General features: G+C 37.7%; 1 protein-coding gene across 1 annotated transcript in view; it reads right to left on the bottom strand.

Moving 5' to 3' along the window:
• Positions 1–587: 587 nt before the first annotated feature.
• Positions 588–21,137, bottom strand: part of DZIP3 (DAZ interacting zinc finger protein 3) — a 107,752-nt gene continuing 87,202 nt past the window's right edge. The window contains exons 30-32 of the mRNA XM_045851904.1: positions 2,603–2,746; positions 2,421–2,522; positions 588–827 (exon numbers count right to left, since the gene is read on the bottom strand). Of these exons, the coding sequence (XP_045707860.1) occupies positions 717–827; positions 2,421–2,522; positions 2,603–2,746 (357 nt within the window). The 3' untranslated portion in view covers positions 588–716. The remainder of the gene's footprint in view (positions 828–2,420; positions 2,523–2,602; positions 2,747–21,137) is intronic.

Here is a 21,137-nt window from a genome sequence, read left to right as displayed (position 1 = left end):
CACACCACACCTTCAAGTAGCTCATAGTCTCTTCATGGGGACATTTTAGAGAACATAAAAGAATGGGGAAGATAAAGATAAAATTTAAGTAATTATTCTTTTGTAAGTAGTTTTAAAAGAAACACTAAAATCTGTGAAATTTTCCTACTTCTCTTCTTACTATACCAGTTTTTCTCTTGCTTAAATTTATTTCAGGAGGGTCATCAAGGAACATGTATAAAGGATCTGTGGACAAAGGCAACAGCGATGGGAGGATTGAAGGTGGGAGGTGGCGATGGGTAGGGCAGGGGAGAATAATGGAGGAAAACGAGGACGACTCTAATTGCACAACAATAAAAAATTTATTTCAGGAAATTAAACTGTAGTATACAATGGGGGAAAGAAAAGTATGAGTGAGGTAAGAAGGAAAAATGACAAGAAACACATTCTAGGATACACGCTGATGGTTATCATATTTATGCTGGAAGAAAATACCTACCAAGATAAGTACAAATATGATATAACCTTTAAAATTCTATCATCTTTAAGCCCTTTCAATTCCATTCACAGTCCAGAAGACTCATCCTGTCCTCTTTGGCTGCAGCTTTGATATTAGCTAGCTTCTTTTGCACAATACTGAGTATAGTGCTTCACATCACTCACAATATAAGCTCACAACAAAAGGCAAAACTAAATTGCAGCATCTGAACACTTCCCTTGCACAATCACCCCTTGTATCAGATCTTAGGCAAGTGCCAGCTGGAGTGACCAGGAAATTCATCTGGTAGCAAAACATGGAGCCTGCAGGTTGGGCACGTTCCCTGCTGCATTAACCAAGGTCTAATGCACTAAGGAGCAAAAAGACTCATGTCAGTCTCTCAGATATAGCCTAGGCAGATATAGATTAATAGCAGACACAGTTATTACTCTGTGTGTCAGGATTGTCAACCAGCGTATCTATCAGTAGGTCTTAGCCGTATCTGGTGGACTGCCAAGCCAACTACTGCAATCATGGCACCTTCTCTATGGTTTGCTGAGTGATGTAGCTGGTAACAGAAGAACACCTTTCAGCCCGTTTATTCTACAGGATCCTTCCCCTAATGCCAGTATGCAGGATCATTAGCAGTTCTTCCTAATAAAAAGGTTGAGGAAAGCTGCTATATTTTTTTCTAGTTTATCATATATCATTCTCATTTATAATCCAGAAAACATCAAAACTAAACATATAAAGGTCACCAATACCTTGTATCAAGTGCTTATGGCATTGTGGCGTTGTGAAGTTAAAATCCCTAGATGATAGATGCAGTTTTCAGGTTGCTTTTTCTTTGGTGACAATGGCAGTATTCTTTACTATGAACTATCTGTTAAGTTGTTTGCCTGAAACCTAACTCTACAAAAGGAAACTTTTACCTGTATGAATAATGGAGAGCCAGGTCAGGTGAAAGAGAATAAAAAATAGGCATCATGTATAAATCCTATTAAATCTAACCCTAAAAAGTAACCTGAATGAATTACCTACTTTCTGTTCAATGGGTAATGGCAAAGAATAAAATAAGTTTTGTGAAACATTTAATTTCCAAATGAGTCAGACTTTTAAAACTTTAAATGGGAAAGTCAGGTAGCCAAATATCTGTTCTGGAGATCTTTTAAAATTAGCCATTCTGTGTAAATCTCTTTATATCAGAGCAGATGCAAAATATAATTCTGTAGCATGTATCACATATCCTTGAAATGATATTTTACAGACATGGCTTGAATAAGCTGGCTACTGTTCACTTCCCTGAAAAGGCTTTTTTGTGTAATATTATCTTTACCAGTATCAAAGTATACAAGTCTGCAACAGAAGACTGGGATCATAAATTGTATATCACTAGCACCTGCACAGCAGCAACACCAGGAGTTGATCTATAAGAATGCCAAGAACTGACAAAAGATGTGTCAGCCTCACATTTTTCTAACATCAAAACTCAAGTCTGAGTATCTTCAAAAGCAAATACCAATGCTTGGACACACTGCTATGGTAAAGCTTATGCATTACAGCAGTAGAGGCCATCATTGGGTGTGGACAAAGGACACTATGCATTATTTATAGCATGTGAAGGTGAAGCGGCACTGTTGCTGAACTGCCACTGAATTACCGTGTCAATTAATATTCTTTCCAATTCTATTCAAGTGAACTGTGTACTCTCAATCATTTAAATCCCATCATTATCCCCTTCTCCTGTAAGGTGTGTGGAAATCTGAGAAAGTGCAATGCAATTCATAGCTAGGTATGTGAAAACAGGTGTAAATAGTTCTGTGTGGTATGGAAAAGCCCAGCATTCTATCCAATGGAACTCAAGAAACAGCAGTGGATAATGATACATGCAAATGATTTCAAGTAAAGCAGTGTGAATCTTGCATACTTGATTTATGGTAAAATGTTAAAATGATAAGTTTACCTGAGAGTGGAATTTGTGAGCACAAGGCAAAACTGAGAGGTTTTCTGGAGAGAGATTCTCATGACAGATCACACAAGGCTCCTCTTCCTCTTCCTCATCCTCCTAGGGAAAATACACATAAGATGTATTCAGCTCATTTCTTTCTCCCAAATTTAAATTGATTTAAAAAGTCTCAATCTAACCAAATTATTGGCTCCTTCCCACATGACAGGCCCTTGTGAACCAAGGGGCCTCCAGGCTGGTTTGGGGGGCTGGACTACACTGGACTGAGGTGGAGTATGGCTGGGTGAAACACAACTACCATTTGGCACTGATTTTCCTTGACCCTGAATAAGAATATTATAATTATTTTAAAAATTGTCCTAAAACAGGAAAAATGAATAGAATAGCACAGATTGTAAGATAGTAAGGATTAGCAAAAGGGTAAGGTCAATCAGATTAATGATAAAACTTGAACAAAAATGTTGGCATTATTATTTATATACTTAGAGCCAAATAAAAGAAAAATAACTATATATACTCTTTTAAGCAAATGTTTGTGGAAAATTAGAAAAAAATTCCTCTTTTAGAATCATTCAGAGTAACCTAGTGTAAATTTCAGAAGGGTCAGTTTATTCTAGAATGATCAGAGGTATTTCTTTTTTTTTTTCTTTTTTAAAATTATATTTTATTGAGTATGCTGTTACAGGTGTCCTGATTTTTCCCATTGCCCTCCCTCCACCCAGCATCCCCCACTCCTTCAGGCAATCCCCACACCATTGTTCATGTCCATGGGTCATGCATGTAAGTTCTTTGGCTACTCCATTTCCTATACTGCACTTTACATCCCCGTGGCTATTCTGTAGCTACCTATTTGTACTTCTTAATCCCCTCACCTCTTTAACTATTCCCCCACAAACCTCCATCCCATCTGGCAAACATCAAAACACTCTCTGTATTCATGATTCTGTCTCTGTTCTTCTTGTTTGCTCAGTTTGTTTTTTAGATTCAGGTGTTGACAGATACATATTTATTGCCATTTTCCTGTTTATAGTTTTTATCTTCTTTTTCTTATATAAGTCCTTTTACAATTTCATATAATAATGGTTTGGTGATGATGAACTCCTTTAGTTTTTTCTTGTCTGGGACAGTCTTTATCTGCCCTTTGATTCTTTTTTTCTTTTTAGTAGTGAAATAAAAGTCATTGTTCTTTTTATTGATTATACTATTACAGTTGTCCCATTACCCCCCTTTCATTCCCCTCCACCCTGCACACCCTCTCTCACCCACATTCCCCCACTTTAGTTCATGTCCATGTGTCATAAGTTCTTTAGCTTCTACATTTCCCACACCATTCCTGCCCTCCCCCTGTCTATTTTCTACCTACCATCTATGCTACTTATTCTCTGTACCTTTTTCCCTCTCTCTCCTCCTCCTACTCCCCTGTTGCTAACCCTCATGTGTTCTCCATTTCTGTGGGTCTATTCCTGTTCTATTTGTTTGCTTAGTTTCTTTTTGTTTTTGCTTTAGGCGTGGTTGTTAATAATTGTAAGTTTGCTGTCATTTTACTATACGTGTTTTTTTTATCTTCTTTTCTTAGATAAGCCCCTTTAACATTTCATAAAATAAGGGCTTGATGATGATGAACTCCTTTAACTTGACCTTATCTGAGAAGCACTTTATCTGTCCCTCCATTCTAAATGAAAGCTTTGCTGGATAGAGCAATCTTGGATGTAGGTCCTTGCCTTTCATGACTTGGAATACTTCTCTCCAGCCCCTTCTTGCCTGTAAGGTCTCTTTTGAGAAATCAGCTGACAGTCTGATGGGAACTCCTTTGTAGGTAACTGTCTCCTTATCTCTTGCTGCTTCTAGGATTTTCTCCTGCATTTTTACCTTGGCTAATGTAATTATGATGTGTCTTGGTGTGTTCCTCCTTGGGTCCAACTTCTTTGGGACTCTCTGAGCTTCCTGGATTTCCTGGAAGTCTGTTTCCTTTGCCAGAATGGGGAAGTTCTCCTCCATTCTTTGTTGAAATAACTTTTCCACTTGTTGCTCTTCCTCTTCTCCTTCTGGTGTCCTTATAATTCAGATGTTGGACGGTAAAGATGTCCTGGAGGTTCCTAAGCCTCTCCTCATTTTTTTGAATTCTTCTTTCTCCATTCTTTTCTGTTTGGTTGTTTCTTTCTTCCTTCTGATCCACTCTATTGTTTTGAGTTCCAGTTTCCTTCCCATCACTATTGGTTCCCTGTGCATTTTCCTTCATTTCTCTTATTGTTGCCTGCATTTTTTCATCTAATTTGTGACCAAAATGAACCAATTCTGTGAGCATCTTGATCACCAGTGCTTTGAACTGTGCATCTGATAGGTTGGCTATCTCTCGGTCGCTTACAAGTATTGGTTGGGGGGCTTTCACTTCTGTTTGAGCCATCGTTTTTTTCCCCCCTTTCGTCTGGTCGCACCTTTTACATATGAGGGGCAGAGCCTTAGGTGTTCACCAGGGCAGGGCACCCCAGTCACTGGGTTGTGACAGTGTATGTGGGGGTGGGGTCCAAGAGGGAACAATGGTGCTTGCTCCGGTCTCTGTCGAACCTCAGTCCCTTCTGCAGCTTCCCCGAGCAAACTGGGCCCCTCTGCTGCCAATTCCTGTGTACATGGGCTTGTGCACCCTGTGGGACTTTCGAACCACCTCTCCTGTGAGGCTGGGAGTCTCTCCCTGTGCCTCAACCCCCACAGGTGTTTTCAATCAATGTCCCGAGGCTCTATTTCCCAGTGCTGTGATCCTGAGTTGCGCGCAGCACCTTGCTTCACAATTCCCGCCTCGCTGGGTCTGCCGTTTGCCACCCTTTGGCCGGAGTCTGCCAGCTGCCCTTTGCAGGCTCAGGGTCCACCCACTGCGGTCTTGTGCACCCCAGATGCCTTACTCACCCGGTCCCAACGCTCTCTGCTTGCAGCGTCTCGACCTGCACAGGCTGCCCAACTCCACCCCTCCTACCAGTCTGGATGAATGTGTCTATTTTAACTTCTTGGTTGTCCGACTTCCATACAGTTCAATTTTCTGTCAGTTCTGGTTGTTATTCTGTTTCTAAATTGTTGTTGTCCCTATCTTGGTTGTGCGAGGAGGCACAGTGTGTCTACTTATGCCTCCATATTGGCCGGAAGTCGCAGAGGTATTTCAAAAAGACTTCCCATGGCATTTGTCCAGTTGAAGTTGAATTTTTATTGTTAACTGATGAATTAATGTAATTATTGATTATTTTTCTGAACATGTTATGGAGATAATTAGGACAGCTAACTGCTAGAATCAAGGACTCGAAGGAGTTCAAGATGGAAACTGGATGAGCACAAGACACAGCACTGAGAAGAGTAGGAGAGATACAGTTCCACTAAGAGAAAAAAAACATACCCCAGCTGTGGTACTCCATGTCAGGAGGGATCTCAAAGGTGTAGAACTTTTCCTTGAGGAGTGACTGATTCAAGTTCCACATCAGGTCTCCCAACCCTTATACATGCACAAGATAGGTGACACCACAAAACACCTGGCTTTGAAAAACAATGAGGAATACATCCAGGAACACTACAGAACTGCAGGGAAAAGAAATTTCGCTCTTAAAGGGCTCATGCACAGGCTCACTTGATCAGGAAACCATAGAGAAAACACCAGATGAAAAGCACAGAGACCAGTGATTTTCAACCTTTTTCATCTCATGGCACATATAAACTAATTACTAAAATTCTGCAGCACACCAAAAAATATATTTTTTGCTAATCTGATAAAAATATAGGTATAATTTTGATTTATTCACACCAGAGGCTATTGTTGTGTTGGCAGTTGTCATTTTTTTATTTGACAGTCTAAGGGAGAAGAGCTCAGTGCCCCTGACTAAACAGCCAGGTATTGCATGTTTTAAAAATTCTTGCAGCACAGCAGTATTCCATGGTACACTGGTTGACTCTCGTTGGCATAGACCACAGTTGAAGGGGACACATTTAATATTCCTAGAAAGGCTGCCAAAGAGGAAGGTGGCAACAGGGACTCTCCCCAGGATCTGAAACATATTGGCAGCTATTTTCGTGATCTAGTTCTGCTGTGCCAATGCCAGTCCTAGTAGACACCATTTTAAAATTTTCCCTCTGGCCTCCTAATGCCAATGGGCACACTCTGATAAAAGCCTGCACACCCCTACTCTTCAGCCCTGCTACACGGTCAGCCCCCACCCACACAGCCGGCCAGCAGCCATCAAAGCCCACTGAAATGGAAGGGTGTATGCCGCCCAACAGGGAACCCCTGGAGCACCTGGCTCAGGTGACCAGAGGGGATTACCCTGCTGGGCCTGTAGGACATCACCTACACAAGGCTACTTCTTCAAGACTGGGAGACATAGCTGATCTACCTAATACACAGAAACAAAAACAGAGAATTAGGTAAAATGACAAGACAGAGGAATATGTTCCAAACAAGAGGACAAGATAAAACCTAGAGAAAGAACTAAATGAAATAAAGATAAGCAATGGTCATAAAGTTGCCCACCAAACTTGAGAGAAAAATGAACACAGTGAGTACTTCAATACTGAGATAGAACATATAAGAAAGTACCAGTCAGAGCCAAAGAATATAGTAAACTGCAATGAAAAATACACAAGGAAATCAAAAGGTTAAATGACACAGAAAAATAGATCAGTGATCTGGAAGAGAATAGTGGAAGTCACTCAAGCTGAAAAGGAACAACAAAAAGAAAAAGAACTCCAAAAAAATGAGAATAGTTTAAAGGACCTCTGGGACAACACCAAGCACACTAACATTTGCAGTACTGGGGTCCCAGAAGAAGATGAGAGAAAGAGACAAAACTTCCGTAACTTGAGGAAGGAAACAGACATCCAGGTCCAAGAAGCACACAGCCCCAAACAAGATGAACCCAAAGAGGTCCACACCAAGATACATTATAATCACTATGCAAATAATTAAAGATAAAGAGAAAATTTGTTTAAAATGTTTATTTATTTTTTTTAGAGAGAAGGGGAGAGGGAAAGAGAAACACCAATCAGTTGCCTCTTGCATTGCCCCCAACTGGAGACCTGGCCCCACAACCCAGGCACATGGCCTGACTGGGAATTTAACTGATAACTTCTTGGTTTGTGGGACAACACCCAACCCACTGAGCTACACCATTCAGGGCTAAAGAGAGAATCTTAATAGCAGCAATAGAAAAGCAAGTAGCAACAAACAAGGGAACCCCCCCTGGACTATGAGCTGATTTTTAAGCAGTAATTTGTATGCCAGAAGGGAGTCACACAATATACCTGAAGTGCTGAAAGAAAAAAACCTACTTCGAAGAATACTCTACCTGGCAAGATATTATTCAGAATTAAAGGAGAGATAAAGAGTTCCCCAGACAAGCAAAAGCTAAAGAAGTTCATCACCACTAAACTAGCCATACGACAAAAGTTGAAGAGACTTCCTTAAGTGGAAAAAGAAAAGGTGCTAACTAGAAATAAGAAAATATATAAATCAGGGAGATCCAAAATGGCAGTGGAGTAGGGGGAGGTTGCTCTTAGCTTCTTCTCCCAAGATCAAATTGGAGTTAAACTAAATTATAGAGCACTCTACCTGAACAATCAACTGACAACTAGCTGAACAGAAGTCTTATAAGGACATATAGAAGAAGGGTGGAAATGTGAAAACAACTGGACCGGCACCCACATGTGGCAGTTGAGAAACCAGAGAAATTACCTCAGGTGCAAAGGTTCACCTTGAGGAGCAAGGGGTCTCAACCCCATGCCAGGCTCCCAACCTGGAGCACCAAAGCAGAGAAGTGGAGCCCACGTCACATGTGGCTGTGAAAAATCAGTGGGGATTCTGACCACCAGGGACAGACAGGAGTTTTCTAGAAACCCAGGTGCCCTCTTATAGGCACACACAATCTCATTTGTGGGCACTCACCCTAGATCCAGTAGAGGGATGGCAGCTCTGAGATGACAAGAGTCACACAGGGACAGACTGGGTTGTGTGGCTTTGGGAAGAGGGCTAGAGTTACAGCTGCTATTGTCCCTGTGTTGAGATACTCTCCTACACCGCCCACAGATACCATTTTCCTGGGTAGAACACTCCCCTCCACATGACATCAATCAGCCCAGGGATAGCTAATGGCCCCACCCTGCCAAGCTGGCACCCTGCTGAGAAATCAGCAATCTGCAAGCAACCTGGGCCTGCTGCAGTCTTTCTTGAAAGGCTCTCAAGGAAGTCCAGACAGTCTCAGTGAGTGTCAGAAGTACCCAAGGAGAGACCTACTTGTGTGGCTCTGGGGCAAAGCCATTTTTTCCCTCATGTACACTATCCAGGGCCACCATTCCTATGCTGAACCCTCCCTCCACAAAGCCAAATCCTATTCTATCACAGCCTGATGAACTCTGATGACTCCCTGAGACCCTGCCACCCACCACAAAGATCTACAGGCACCAGGTGGGTAGCAGCTGACCTTCGTTTACACTGAGGCTTTTGCTGAGTGGCTTCAGGCCTGGCACTGGTGCTGAGATTGAATCTGTATCAACCTAGTGAACACCACTTGTCCCTACCTGGTGGCTCAGAACCTGTTTTATGTAACTCATGTACTGCCGGAAGTTCCTTCAGTGGCTAAGCCAAACAGGAGGTAGAAGACAGAGCCAGGTCTCAGGGTGACTTGAGGTTTCTACTAACTTGTCCCAGACTCAGTTCTGGTAAAAGCCAGCCTTGGTGCAAAGTTTGCCTGGGCACCATGCATCTAGGACCAACAAAGGTGGCCACCAACTGTGGATTACCTTGTAGCTCTTAACAAGCAACTGAGGACTGATCACTGAAAGGTTCTTACATTGACCAGCACTGGAGCTCCTCACAAGAGTCCCCAGAACCAACACACCCAGTGTCTGGCTTCAGACCCCATCAGAGCATGACCTGATTAGTTCCACAAGCAGCACACCCAAAGGGAGATCTCAGGTGGTACCATACCCTACTAGGGTGAATTCTGCTTCATGGGGTCAGCCCCTACACAGTAGCTCCCACACTTTGGACAGTGGTCAATGCGCAGTCATCCAGCTTAGGGTCAACCCCACCCACAGAAAAGCAACAGCAATCAAGACTTAACTACAATAGGACTCACATAACCCACACAAGGGACATTCTTGGAACTCAGCTCAGGTGATCAGTGACACTGCACAATTGAGCCCCACAGGACACTTGCTATATAAGGCCACCCTATCAAGACTGGGAAAGACGACAAATAACCTAATAAACAGAAAAAAAAATACAGAGAAGCAGCCAAAATGGAGAGACAAAGAAACCTGTCCCAAATGAAAGAACAGGAGAAATCCCCAGAAAAAGAACTAAATGAAATGGAAGCAAGTGATCTACTAGATAAAGTTCAAAACACTGATTGTAAGGATGCTCAAAAAACTTAGGGGGAACTTCAAACGCAGTGAAAAGGACATAGAAACCATAAAAATAGAACTATTCAGAAATGAAGAATAAAATATTTCAAATTGAGGAATACACTAAAAGTCAATAGCAGATTAGATGAAGCAGAGGATCAAATCAGCAATATAAAATACAAGGCAGCAGAAAATGCCCATTCAGAGTAGCAAAAAGAAAAAAATTACAAATGAGGATTTTTAAGGGACCTCTTGGGAGACATGAAGCATGATGACATCCATATCACAGCAAGTACCAGAAGAACAAAGACAGCAAGGGATCAAGAACCTATTTGAAGAAATAATGACTGAAAACTTCCCTAACTGGTGCAAGAAAAGACAAGTACAGGAAGCACAGGGAGTCCCAAACAAGATGAACCCAAAGACGCCCATTCTAAGACACAACATAGTTAAAATGACAGAAGTTAAAGACAAAGAGAGAATCTTAAAAGCCTCAGGAGAAAAAGTTAGTTATCTACAAAGGAGCTCCCACAAGACTCCCATAAGCTGATTTCGCAACAAAAACATTTCAGGCCAGAAGGGACTGGCACAAAATACTCAAAGTGATGAAAAGCAAGGAATTACTCTACCTAGCAAGGTTATAATTTACAATTGAAGGAAAAATAAAGACCTTTTGAGATAAAATGAAAGCTAAAGTAGTTGATCACCACTAAACCAGTATTACAAGAATGTTAAAGAGACTTCTTAAAGAAAAGAAAGAAAAAAAGAGGAGCACAAATATGTAATAAAACATCAATAAATATGTACCTATCAATAATCACTTTAAATGTAAAAGGAGTAAATGCTCCAATCAAAAGGAATAGGGTAGGTAAGTGGATAAGAAAACAAGACTTACATACATGCTCTCTCAAAGAGACCCACTTCACCCTGGTGAAGGCTGGTGTGGCTCAGTGGATTGAGTGCCGGCCTGCAAACCAAGGGGTTGCCGATTCGATTCCCAGTCAGGGCACATGCCTGGGTTGCAGGCCAGGTCCCCAATAAGGGGCACACAAGAGGCAATCACACATTGATGTTTCTCTCCCTCTCTTTCTCCCTCTCCCTTCCTCTCTCCCTAAAAATACCTTAAAAAAAAAAAGAGAGACCCACTTCAGATCAAAAGATACACACAGACTGAAAGTAAAGAAATGGAAAAGACATGTCATGCACTCAACAAAGGAACCCCTAAATACGTAAAGAAAATCTTAATGGAGATAAAGGAAGAGATCGACAGTAATACAGTCATAGTAGGGGACTTTAAAACCCCAATTGATATCAATAGTTAAATCTTCCATTCACAAAATCAATAAAGAAACAGAAGCCTTAAATGACATGCTAGACCAGATGGGTTTAACTGGTATTTTGACAGCATTTTACCCAAAGAAGCAGAGTATACTTTCTTTTCTAGTACACAAGAAACATTTTTCCAGAATAGACCACATTATGCCACAAAACCCACCTCAATGAATTTCAGAAGAATGAAATCATATCACACATCTCTGGCACAATGGTGTGGAACTTAAGAATCTATAATAACAAAAAACTGAACCACACAAAAACATAGAAGCTAAAAAACATGTTACTAAACAACAAATGGGTTAACAATGAGTTCAAGAAAAGAAATCAAAGTATATTTTGAGGCAAATGAAAAGGAAAAGACAACACCACAAATCTCTGGAAAACAGTGAAAGCAGTCCCAAGAGAGAAATTCATACCAATACAGGCCTACATCGAGGAACAAGAAAAATCTCAAACAAGCTTAAAGTACACCTAGGTGAACTAGAAAAAGAACAACAGTTGAAGCTCAAAGTGAGTAGAAGGGGTAAATAATAAAAATTGGAATGGAAATGAACATAATAGAATCTAAAAAAAATGAAAGATTGATGAAATCAAGAGCTGGTTCTTTAAAAACATAAACAGGATTGATAAATCTTTAGCCAGGATGAAAGAGAGAGAGGGAGAGGAAGAAGAGGAGAGATGCAATTTAATAAAATAGAAATAAAAAAGAAGTAAAAACTGATACAAAGGATTAAAGAAAATATTGCAAACAACTATATGCCAACATTTTGGACAATCTGAAAGAAATGGATAAACTCCTAAAATATACAATTTATAAGAAAGACTGAGTCAAGAAGAAAAAAATTCTTAACAGACTGATTACAACCAATGAAAACAATCCCAAACAAAAATCCTGGACTTGATAGCTTCACAGGTGAATTTCACCAAACATTCAAAGAAGAACTAGCACCTATCCTCAAACTCTTCCAAAAGATTCTAGAGGAGGGACCATTCCCAAAGTCATTTTATGAGGCAAGCATTATCCTAATTGCAAAAGGAGCTAAAGACACTACAAAGAAAGAACATTACAGGCCAATATCCCAGATGAACATAGATGCAAAAATCTTCAACAAAATATTAGCAAATCAAATACAGCAAAACATTGAAAAGATCATATGCCATGATAAAGTGGGATTTATTCCTGGACACAAGGTTTGTACAATACATGCAAGTCAATTAACATGATATACCACATTTACAAAATGAAGGATAAAAATATGATCATGTCAATAGTTACAGAAAAAGTGTCTGACAAAATCCAGCACCCATTTATCATAAAAATTCTCAGCTAAGTGTGAATACAGGAAACATATATCAACATAATAAAAGCCACATATGACAAACCCAGAGCTAATATCATACTCAGAGGAAAAAATCTAAAGAAGCATTACCCTTAAGATCTAGAACAAGACAGGGATGTTCACTTTCACCACTCTTATTTAGCATAGTACCCTATGTGTTAGACACAACAATCAGACAAGAAGAAGAAATTTTAAAAAATCCAAATGGAAAAAGAATTAGTAAAACTGCCTTATTTGCAAATGACATTATACTGTATATAGAGAACCCGAAGCCTTCCACCAAAAAAATGACTGGAAATGATAAACAAATTCAGTAACATAGCAGGACACAAAATAAATATTCAGAAATTGGTTTTATTTTTATACACCAGTAATGAACTATCAGAAGGGGAAATTAAGAAAACAATCCATTTACAATTGCATGAAAAAATAAATATCAAGGACTAAATTTAACCAAGGAGGTAAAAGATCTGTACTTATAAAATTATAAGACACTGAACAGAGAAACTGAAGAAGATACAAATAAGTGAAAGTATATGCTGTGCTCATGGATAGAAAGAATTAACATCATTAAAATGCCCATACTACCCAAAGCAATCTACATATTCAACGTAATTCCTTTCAAAATACCTGTGGCATATTTCACAGAAGTAAAATAAATATTCCAAAAATTTACAAGGAACCACTGAAGACCTTGAATAGCCACAGGAATCTTGAGAAAGAACAAAGTTGGAGTTATCATGCTACCTAATATCAAGCTATATTACAATGCTATAGTAATTGAAACAGCATGGTACTGGCATAAAAAGGCACACATATATATCAATGGAACAGAATAGAGAGCCCAGAAATAAGTCCACATCTATATGTTCAATTAATATGAAAAAAGAGGAAAGAAAATACAGAGTAAATGACAGCATATGCAAGAAGTGGTGTTGGGAAAATTAGGCATGCAAAAAAATGAGACTAGACAATTTTCTTATACCATATAAGAAGAAATTCAAAATACAATAAGACTCAAATGCAACACTTGAAACCATGAAACTCCTAGAATTGAACAAAGGCAGTAATATCTGTGAAATTTCTCTTAACAATATATTTTTTTCTGACATATCTCCTCAGGAAATGAAATCAAAAGAAAAAAATTAAACAAATGGAATAAATAAAACTAAAAAGTTTTTGCACAGTGAAGGAAACCATAAGCAAAATGAAAAGACAACCCACTGAATGGAAGAATACATTCACCAATGATACATCAGATAAGGAATTAATGTCTAAAATTCATATAGAAATCATATTACTCAACACCAAAAAAAAATAAGTAATTCAATTAAAAAATGCACAAAAGACCTAGATACTTCTCCAAAGAGGACATACAGGTGGCCAATATACATATGCAAAGATGCTCAATATCATGAGTTATCACAGAAATGCAAGTTAAAACCACAGTGAAATATCATCTCACACCTGTCAAAATGGCTATCATCAAAAAATCAACAAACAACAAGTGTTGATGAGGATGTGGAGACAAGGGAACTCTCATGCACTGTTGATGGGAATGCAGACTGGTGCAGCCACTGTGGAAAACAGTATGGAGGTTCCTCAAAAAATAAAAAATGGACCTGCCTTATGGCCCAGCAATCCTACTTCTGTGCAGTATCCCAAGAAACTCAAAACACTAATTTTAAAGAATATATACACCCCTATGTTCTCTGTAGCATTTACAACAGTCAAGATATGGAAGCAACCCAAGTGTCCATAAATAGACAAGTATATAAAAAAGCTATGGTACATATGTCCAATGGAATATAACTCAGCCATAAAAAAGAATGAAATCTTACTATTTGTGACAGCATGGATGGACCTAGAGGGTATTATGCTAAGTGACATAAGTCAGACAGAGAAATACAAATACCATATGATTTCACCTACACATGGAATCTGAAGAGCAAAACAAACAAACAAGCAAAGCAGATACAAACTCATAGATACAGACATCAGACTGGTGGTTGCCAGAGGGAAGAGCGGGGGGGGAGCTGGTTGAAAAAAGTGAAAGGGAATAAGAAGCACAAATTGGCAGTCACAAAATAGTCATGGGAAGGTAAAGTACAGCATAGGGAATAGAGTCAGTAACATTGCAATAACTATGTATGGTGCCAGGTGGGGATCATTTTGTAAAATATATGATTGTATAACCAGTATGCTGTACACTTGAAACTAATACAAAATAATATTGAATATAAACTGTAATTAAAATAAGAATATATGAATGAAAATGTTTCACTGGTGAAAGCAAATAAACAGTAAAGGTAGTGGATTAACCACATATGAGTAGGGACCCCCCAAAAAACCCATAAATTATTTATAAAAAATTGTGTATTTATTCTTACACATTTAAACTTCAGTCACCTTCAAAGATCTCTCCATCTGATGCAATACACCTATTGAGATTTTTTCCCCACTGCTCAAAACAGTTTGGAACTCGTTGATTTTGATGCCTTTTAGTGCTTCTCCCATTTTTTATTTCATCTCTTCCACATGGGCAAAATGTTTCTCTTTGAGGACTTTTTTCATATGGGGAAACAAAAAGGAAAGTCACTTGGGGCAATATGCAGATAAGGAGTGTGGGGCATGAGGGTCATGCCGGTTTTGGTCAAAAGCTGCTCAACATTCAGTGTGGTATGGGCTGGTAAATCACCCATCATGAAATAGGCAAACACCTTGAAAGAGTCTTCAAAAACAAAACACTGAAGCCAAATGCAGCCTCTCAGAACAATGCCAGCTAGTACACTGATAGGGATAGGCTCCTAGAACACCTAGTTAAACAGAGAAGCCTGTACTACATACAAGGGGCTCACGCTGCAGAAGATAATTCTATTTTCTGGGGGTCCTTCCTCATATAAAGCTAGTATAAATATTAAATGACAAAAAGTAGTAAAATCATCTATACCTCCAAGAATTAATTAAGAGATACACAAAATAAAAATGTGTCAACTATGACAGCCAATATATAAAATGTGTGTTCAGGGGTAGAAATGTAGTGCTTTTAAAATGCATTCAGACATAAGTGGCTGTCAACTTAAAATAGACTTCCATACACATAGGTTGTTATATATGAAACTCATGATAATCATAAACCAAAAACCTCTGATACACAAAAGAAAAAGGAATTCATACATAACACTAAAAAAATTAATCAAATCACAAGGGAAGAAAGCAAGAGAAGGAACAGTGAAGAGCTACAAAACAACCAGAAAACAATTAACAAAATGGCAATAAATACATGCTTACCAAAAATTACTTTAAATTTAAGTAGACAAAATGCTCCAACTAAAGAAAAAGGATGGGTAAATGAGTAAAAAAATCAAGAGCTATATATATGCTACCTGCAAGAGACTAACCTCACACCTAAGACACATAGACTGTAAGTGAAGACATTAAAAATATATGAGTATATTCTTGCAAATGAAAATTAAAAAAAGCTGGGGTAGCAATACTTGTATCAGACAAGACAGACTTTAAAAGAAAGGTAAAATACTGTGGGAAATTTAAATGATGGAATACTACTTGGCCATAAAAAAGTTTTACCTTTTGCAACAGCATGGATGGACCTGGAGAACATTATACTAACTGTAATAAGCTAGTCAGAGAAAGATAAATACAATATGATTTCACTCATATGTGGAATCTAATGAACAAACTGAACTAACAAGAAAAACAGACTCATAGATAGCAGATGACAGCTATTGGTGGGGGAGGTTAGGGAGTGGAGGAATCAAGCAAAATGGAAAAAGGACTCATGGACATGAACAGCAATATGGTGATTGCTGAAGGGGTTAAATGGTAATGGAAGAAGTATAATAAAATTTTTTTTAAATAAATCAATTAAAAGGCCTTAAAAAAGAAAACTGCTAAAAACAGATTGTTACAAGGAACAAAGAATTGCATTAACCTTAAATTATTTTAATAAACCTGAAATTATATCAAACATCTTTTCTGAATACAATGGCATGAAACTAGAACTCAATTACAAGAAATATGGAAAAAACACAAACATGCAGAAGCCAAACAACATGCTACTAAACAACCAATAGGTCAGTGAAGAAATCAAAGGGAAAATAAAAAAAAAAACACATTGAGACAAATGAAAATGGAAACATAATGATTCAAAATCTATGGGCTGCAACAAAAGGAGCTCTAAGAGGGGGATTTATAGCAATATAGGTCTGCCACATGGAAGAAGAAAAAAAAGTCTCAAACAGTCTAACCTCACACCTAAAGAGATGAGAAAAAGAACAATCATAACCCAAAGTTAGTGGAAAGAAGAAATAATAAAAATCAGAGTGGAGATAAATAGAGATTGAAAAACAATAGAAAAAAATTAATGAAACTATGAACTTTTTCTTTGAAAAGATAAACAAAATTAATAAATCTTTAATTAGACTTCTTTTAAAAAAAGAGAGAGTCCAAATAAATAAAAGAAGTAGAAATTAAAGAGAAGATACAACTAACACACAGAAAAAGGATCATAAGATATTACTATAAACATTACATGCCATCAAACTAAATGACTTGGAAGAAAGGAATAAACTTCTAAAAAAATACAATCTTCCAAATTTGAATCAGAAGGGCATAAAAAATCTGAACAGAATGGTTCCTAGTAATGATAAAGTAACCAAAAACAAACAAACAAACAAACAAACAAACAAATAAAAAATCCAACTCCCAAAAAACAAAAGTCCAGGACCAGACAACTTCATAGGTGAAGTCTATCAAATATTTAAAGATAAGTTAATGCCTATCATTCTCAAACTATTCCAAAATATTGAAGAGAAAGGAACACTTCCAAACTCATTTTATGAGGCCAATGTTAACAAGACAAAGATGCTAACAAAAAATCCATAGGCCAATATACCTGATGAATATAGATGGAAAAATCCTCAGCAAAATATATCAAACCACATTCAATAATACATTAAAAGGAATATATACCATGATCAAGCAGAATATTCCAAGGATGCAAGGATGGCTTAATATCCACAAATCAATTAACATGATACACCACATTAACAAGAACCAAAGGTAAATATGATATGCTCATTTCAAGAGATGCAAAAAAGGCATCTGACAAAATTCAATATCCATTATGATAAATACTCTCAATAAAGTATATACAGAGTGAACATGCCCTCAACATAATAAAGGCCATACACAACAAACATATAGCTAACATCATACTCAACAGTGAAAAACTAAAAGCTTTTCCACTAAGATCAGGAACAAGAAAAGCATGCCCACTCTCCCTGCCTTTATTTGACATATAAGTGGAACTCATAGCCACAGAAATCAGGCAAGAAAAAGAAATAGAAAACATGCAATTTGTAAAGGAAAAAGTAAAGCTCACTGCTTTTTAGGTGACATTTAATATACATAGAAATGTAAACATTCCACCACAAACTATTAGAACTAATAAATTCAGTGATATTACAGGACACAAAATTAATGTACAGAAATTTGTTGCATTCTTATACACTAATAACAAACTATCAAAAAGAGAAATTATGAAAACAATTCCATATACAAGTCCATCATAGGAATAAAATACCTAGAAATGAATTTAACCAATGAGTGAAATACCTATACTCTGGAAACTGTAAGACACTGATGAAATTGAAGATGATACAAATAAATGGAAAGATATATCATGTTCACGGATTAGGAAAATTAATATCGTTACAGTGTCTATACTGACCAAAGCAATCTATAGGATCAATGCAATCTGTATCAAAATATCAATGGGATTTTTCACAGAACTAGACAAATAATCTAAAAATTTGTATTGAACAGCAAAGACTCCAAATAGCCAAAACAATCTTGAGAAATAACGACAAAACTGGAAGTATCACACACCTTGATTTCAAACTATACTGCAAACCTACAGTAATCAAAACAGTATGGTACTGGCAAAAACACAAACATAGATAAATGGACAAAAAGAAAGTGCCCACAAATAAACCCATAATTATGTGACAAAGAAGGCAAGAACATACAATGGGGAAAACACAATCTGTTCAATAAATGGTGTTTGAAAAACTGGATACATGTAAAAAAATGAAACAGAACCACTTTCTTACACCATATACAAAAATAAACTCAAAATGGATAAAAGACTTAAATGTAAAACCTGAAGTTGTAAAACTCTAAGGATGAAAACAGGCAGTAAACACCTTGAAATCATTCTTAACAGTATTTTTATGGATGTGTCTCTTCAGGAAATGGCAACAAAAGAAAAAATAAACAGATGGGACTGCATCAGACTAAAAACTTTTGCACAGTGAAGGAAACCATCAACAAAACAAAAAGATAACCTACTGGGTGGCAGAGGATATTTTCAAGTGATATATCTGATAGGGGGGTAGTATCCAAAATATAAAAAGAACAGATACAACTTAATATAAAAAAAATCCAATTAAAAATAGGCAGAGTACCTAAATAGACATTTTTCTTTCTTTTCTTTTTTTTATTTTAATCTTTGTTCAAGTACAGTTTTCTCCCTTTTACTCCCATTACAGCCCACCCACCCAACCCTCCCCACTTCCCTCCCATTACCACCCTCCCACTAGTTTTTGTCCATGTGTCCTTTAAATTTGTTCCTGTAAACCCTTCCCATTCTCCCCTGAAATTCCCTCTTCTCTCCCCTGTGGTCACTCTCAGCCTGTCCTCTATTTCAGTGTCTTTGGTTATATTTTGCTTGTTTCTTTGTTTTGTTGTTTAGGTTCCTGTTAAAGGTGAAATCATATGGTATTTGTCTTTCACTGCCTGGCTTATTTTGCTTAGCATAATGCTTTCCAGCTCCATCCAAGCTGTTGCAAAGGGTAGGAGCTCCTTCTTTCTTTCTGCTGCATAGAATTCCATTGTGTAAATGTACCAGTGTTTTTTGATCCATTCATTTACTGATGGGCATCTAGGTTGCTTCCAGCACCTAGCTATTGTAAATTGTGCTGCTATGAACATTGGGGTGCAAAGGTTCTTTTGCACTGGTGTTTTAGTGTTCTTAGGATAGAGTCCCAGCAGTGGAACTGCAGGGTCAAAAGGCAGATCCATTTTTAGTTTTCTGAGGAAGTTCCATACTGCTTTCCATGGTGGTTGTACCAGTCTGCAGTCCCACCAACAGTGCACTAGGGTCCCCTTTTCTCCACAACCTCTCCAACACTTCTTGTTTGTTGCTTTGTTTATGATGGCCATTCTGACTGGTATGAAGTGGTATCTCATTGTGGTTTTAATTTGCATCTCTCTGATAGCTAGCGATATTGAACATCATTTCATGTGTCTCTGGATCTTCTGTATGTTCTCCTTGGAGAAGTGTCTGTTCAAGTCCTTTCCCCATTTTTTAATTGGGTTGCTTGTCTTCTTAGAGTGTAGTCATGTAAGTTCTTTATAAATTTTGGAGATTAAACACTTGTCTGAGGTATCATTGGCAAATATGTTTTCCCATATACTTGGTTCTCTTTTTATTTTGATACTGTTTTCTTTAGCTGTGCAAAAGCTTTTTATTTTGATGAGGTCCCATTTGTTTATTCTTTCCTTTATGTCCCTTGCTCTAGGAGACATGTCAGTAAAAAAGTTTCTACGTCAAATATCTGAGATTTTCCTACCTACGTTCTCCTCTAGGACTTTAATGGTGTCATGGCTTATATTTAAGTCTTTTATCCACCTTAAATTTATTTTTATATAAGGTGTAAGTTGGTGCTCGAGTTTCATTTTTCTGCACGTAGCTGTCCAGTTCTCCCAACACCATTTGTTGAAGAGGCTATTTTTATTCCATTTTATGTTCCTGCTTCCTTTTTCAACTATTAATTGACTGTATAGACTTGGGTAAACAGACATTTTTCAAAAAAAGACATACATAGGACGATGCTCAATGTCACTAGTTATCAGGGAAATGCAAATCAAAACCACAATGAGATGTCACCTGACACCTATCAAATAGTTTATCAAAAAGACAACAAATTAGTGTCAGCAAGGATGTGGAGAAAAGGGAACCCTCCTGCACTGTTGGTGTAAGTTTCTTTAAAAATAATAAGAACTAACATCAGATCCAGCAATTCTACTTCTGGATATTTATTGGAAGAAAACAAAAACACTAATTTGAAAAACTATAATGACCCCTATGTTCATTGCAGTGTTATTTACAATAGCCAAGATATGGAAGCAGCCTAAGTGTCCATGGACAGATAAATGGATAAAGAAGATGTGGTGTGTGCATATATCTATCTATAGACACACACACATGCAAGAACTCACCCACACAATGGAATATTACTCAGTCACAAAAAAGAATGAGATCTTGCTATTTGAGACAACATGGATGTTATGCTAAGTGAAATAAGTCAGATAAGTAAAGACAAATATTGTATTATTTCACTTATATCCGGTACCTAAAGGGCAATATAAATGAACAGATTCATAGACACAAAGAACAGACTGATGGTTGTGGGGAAAAGTAGGAGGAAATGAACAAAAGAGCAGAATAGGATTATAGCTAAAAATTTCCAGTTATAAATAAGATATAGGGATATAATATACAGCATAGAAAACATAGTCAATAATATTGCAATAATTTTATATGGTAACAGATGGTTACTAGGCTTTTACATGGTGATCG

Source organism: Phyllostomus hastatus, unplaced genomic scaffold (genome assembly GCF_019186645.2).
Source record: "Phyllostomus hastatus isolate PE091 unplaced genomic scaffold, TTU_PhHast_1.1 phas_contig_86, whole genome shotgun sequence".
Taxonomy (NCBI): Eukaryota; Metazoa; Chordata; class Mammalia; order Chiroptera; family Phyllostomidae; genus Phyllostomus; species Phyllostomus hastatus.
Note: the sequence above shows the minus strand (reverse complement) of the source record. Positions and strands in the feature narration are given on the sequence as shown.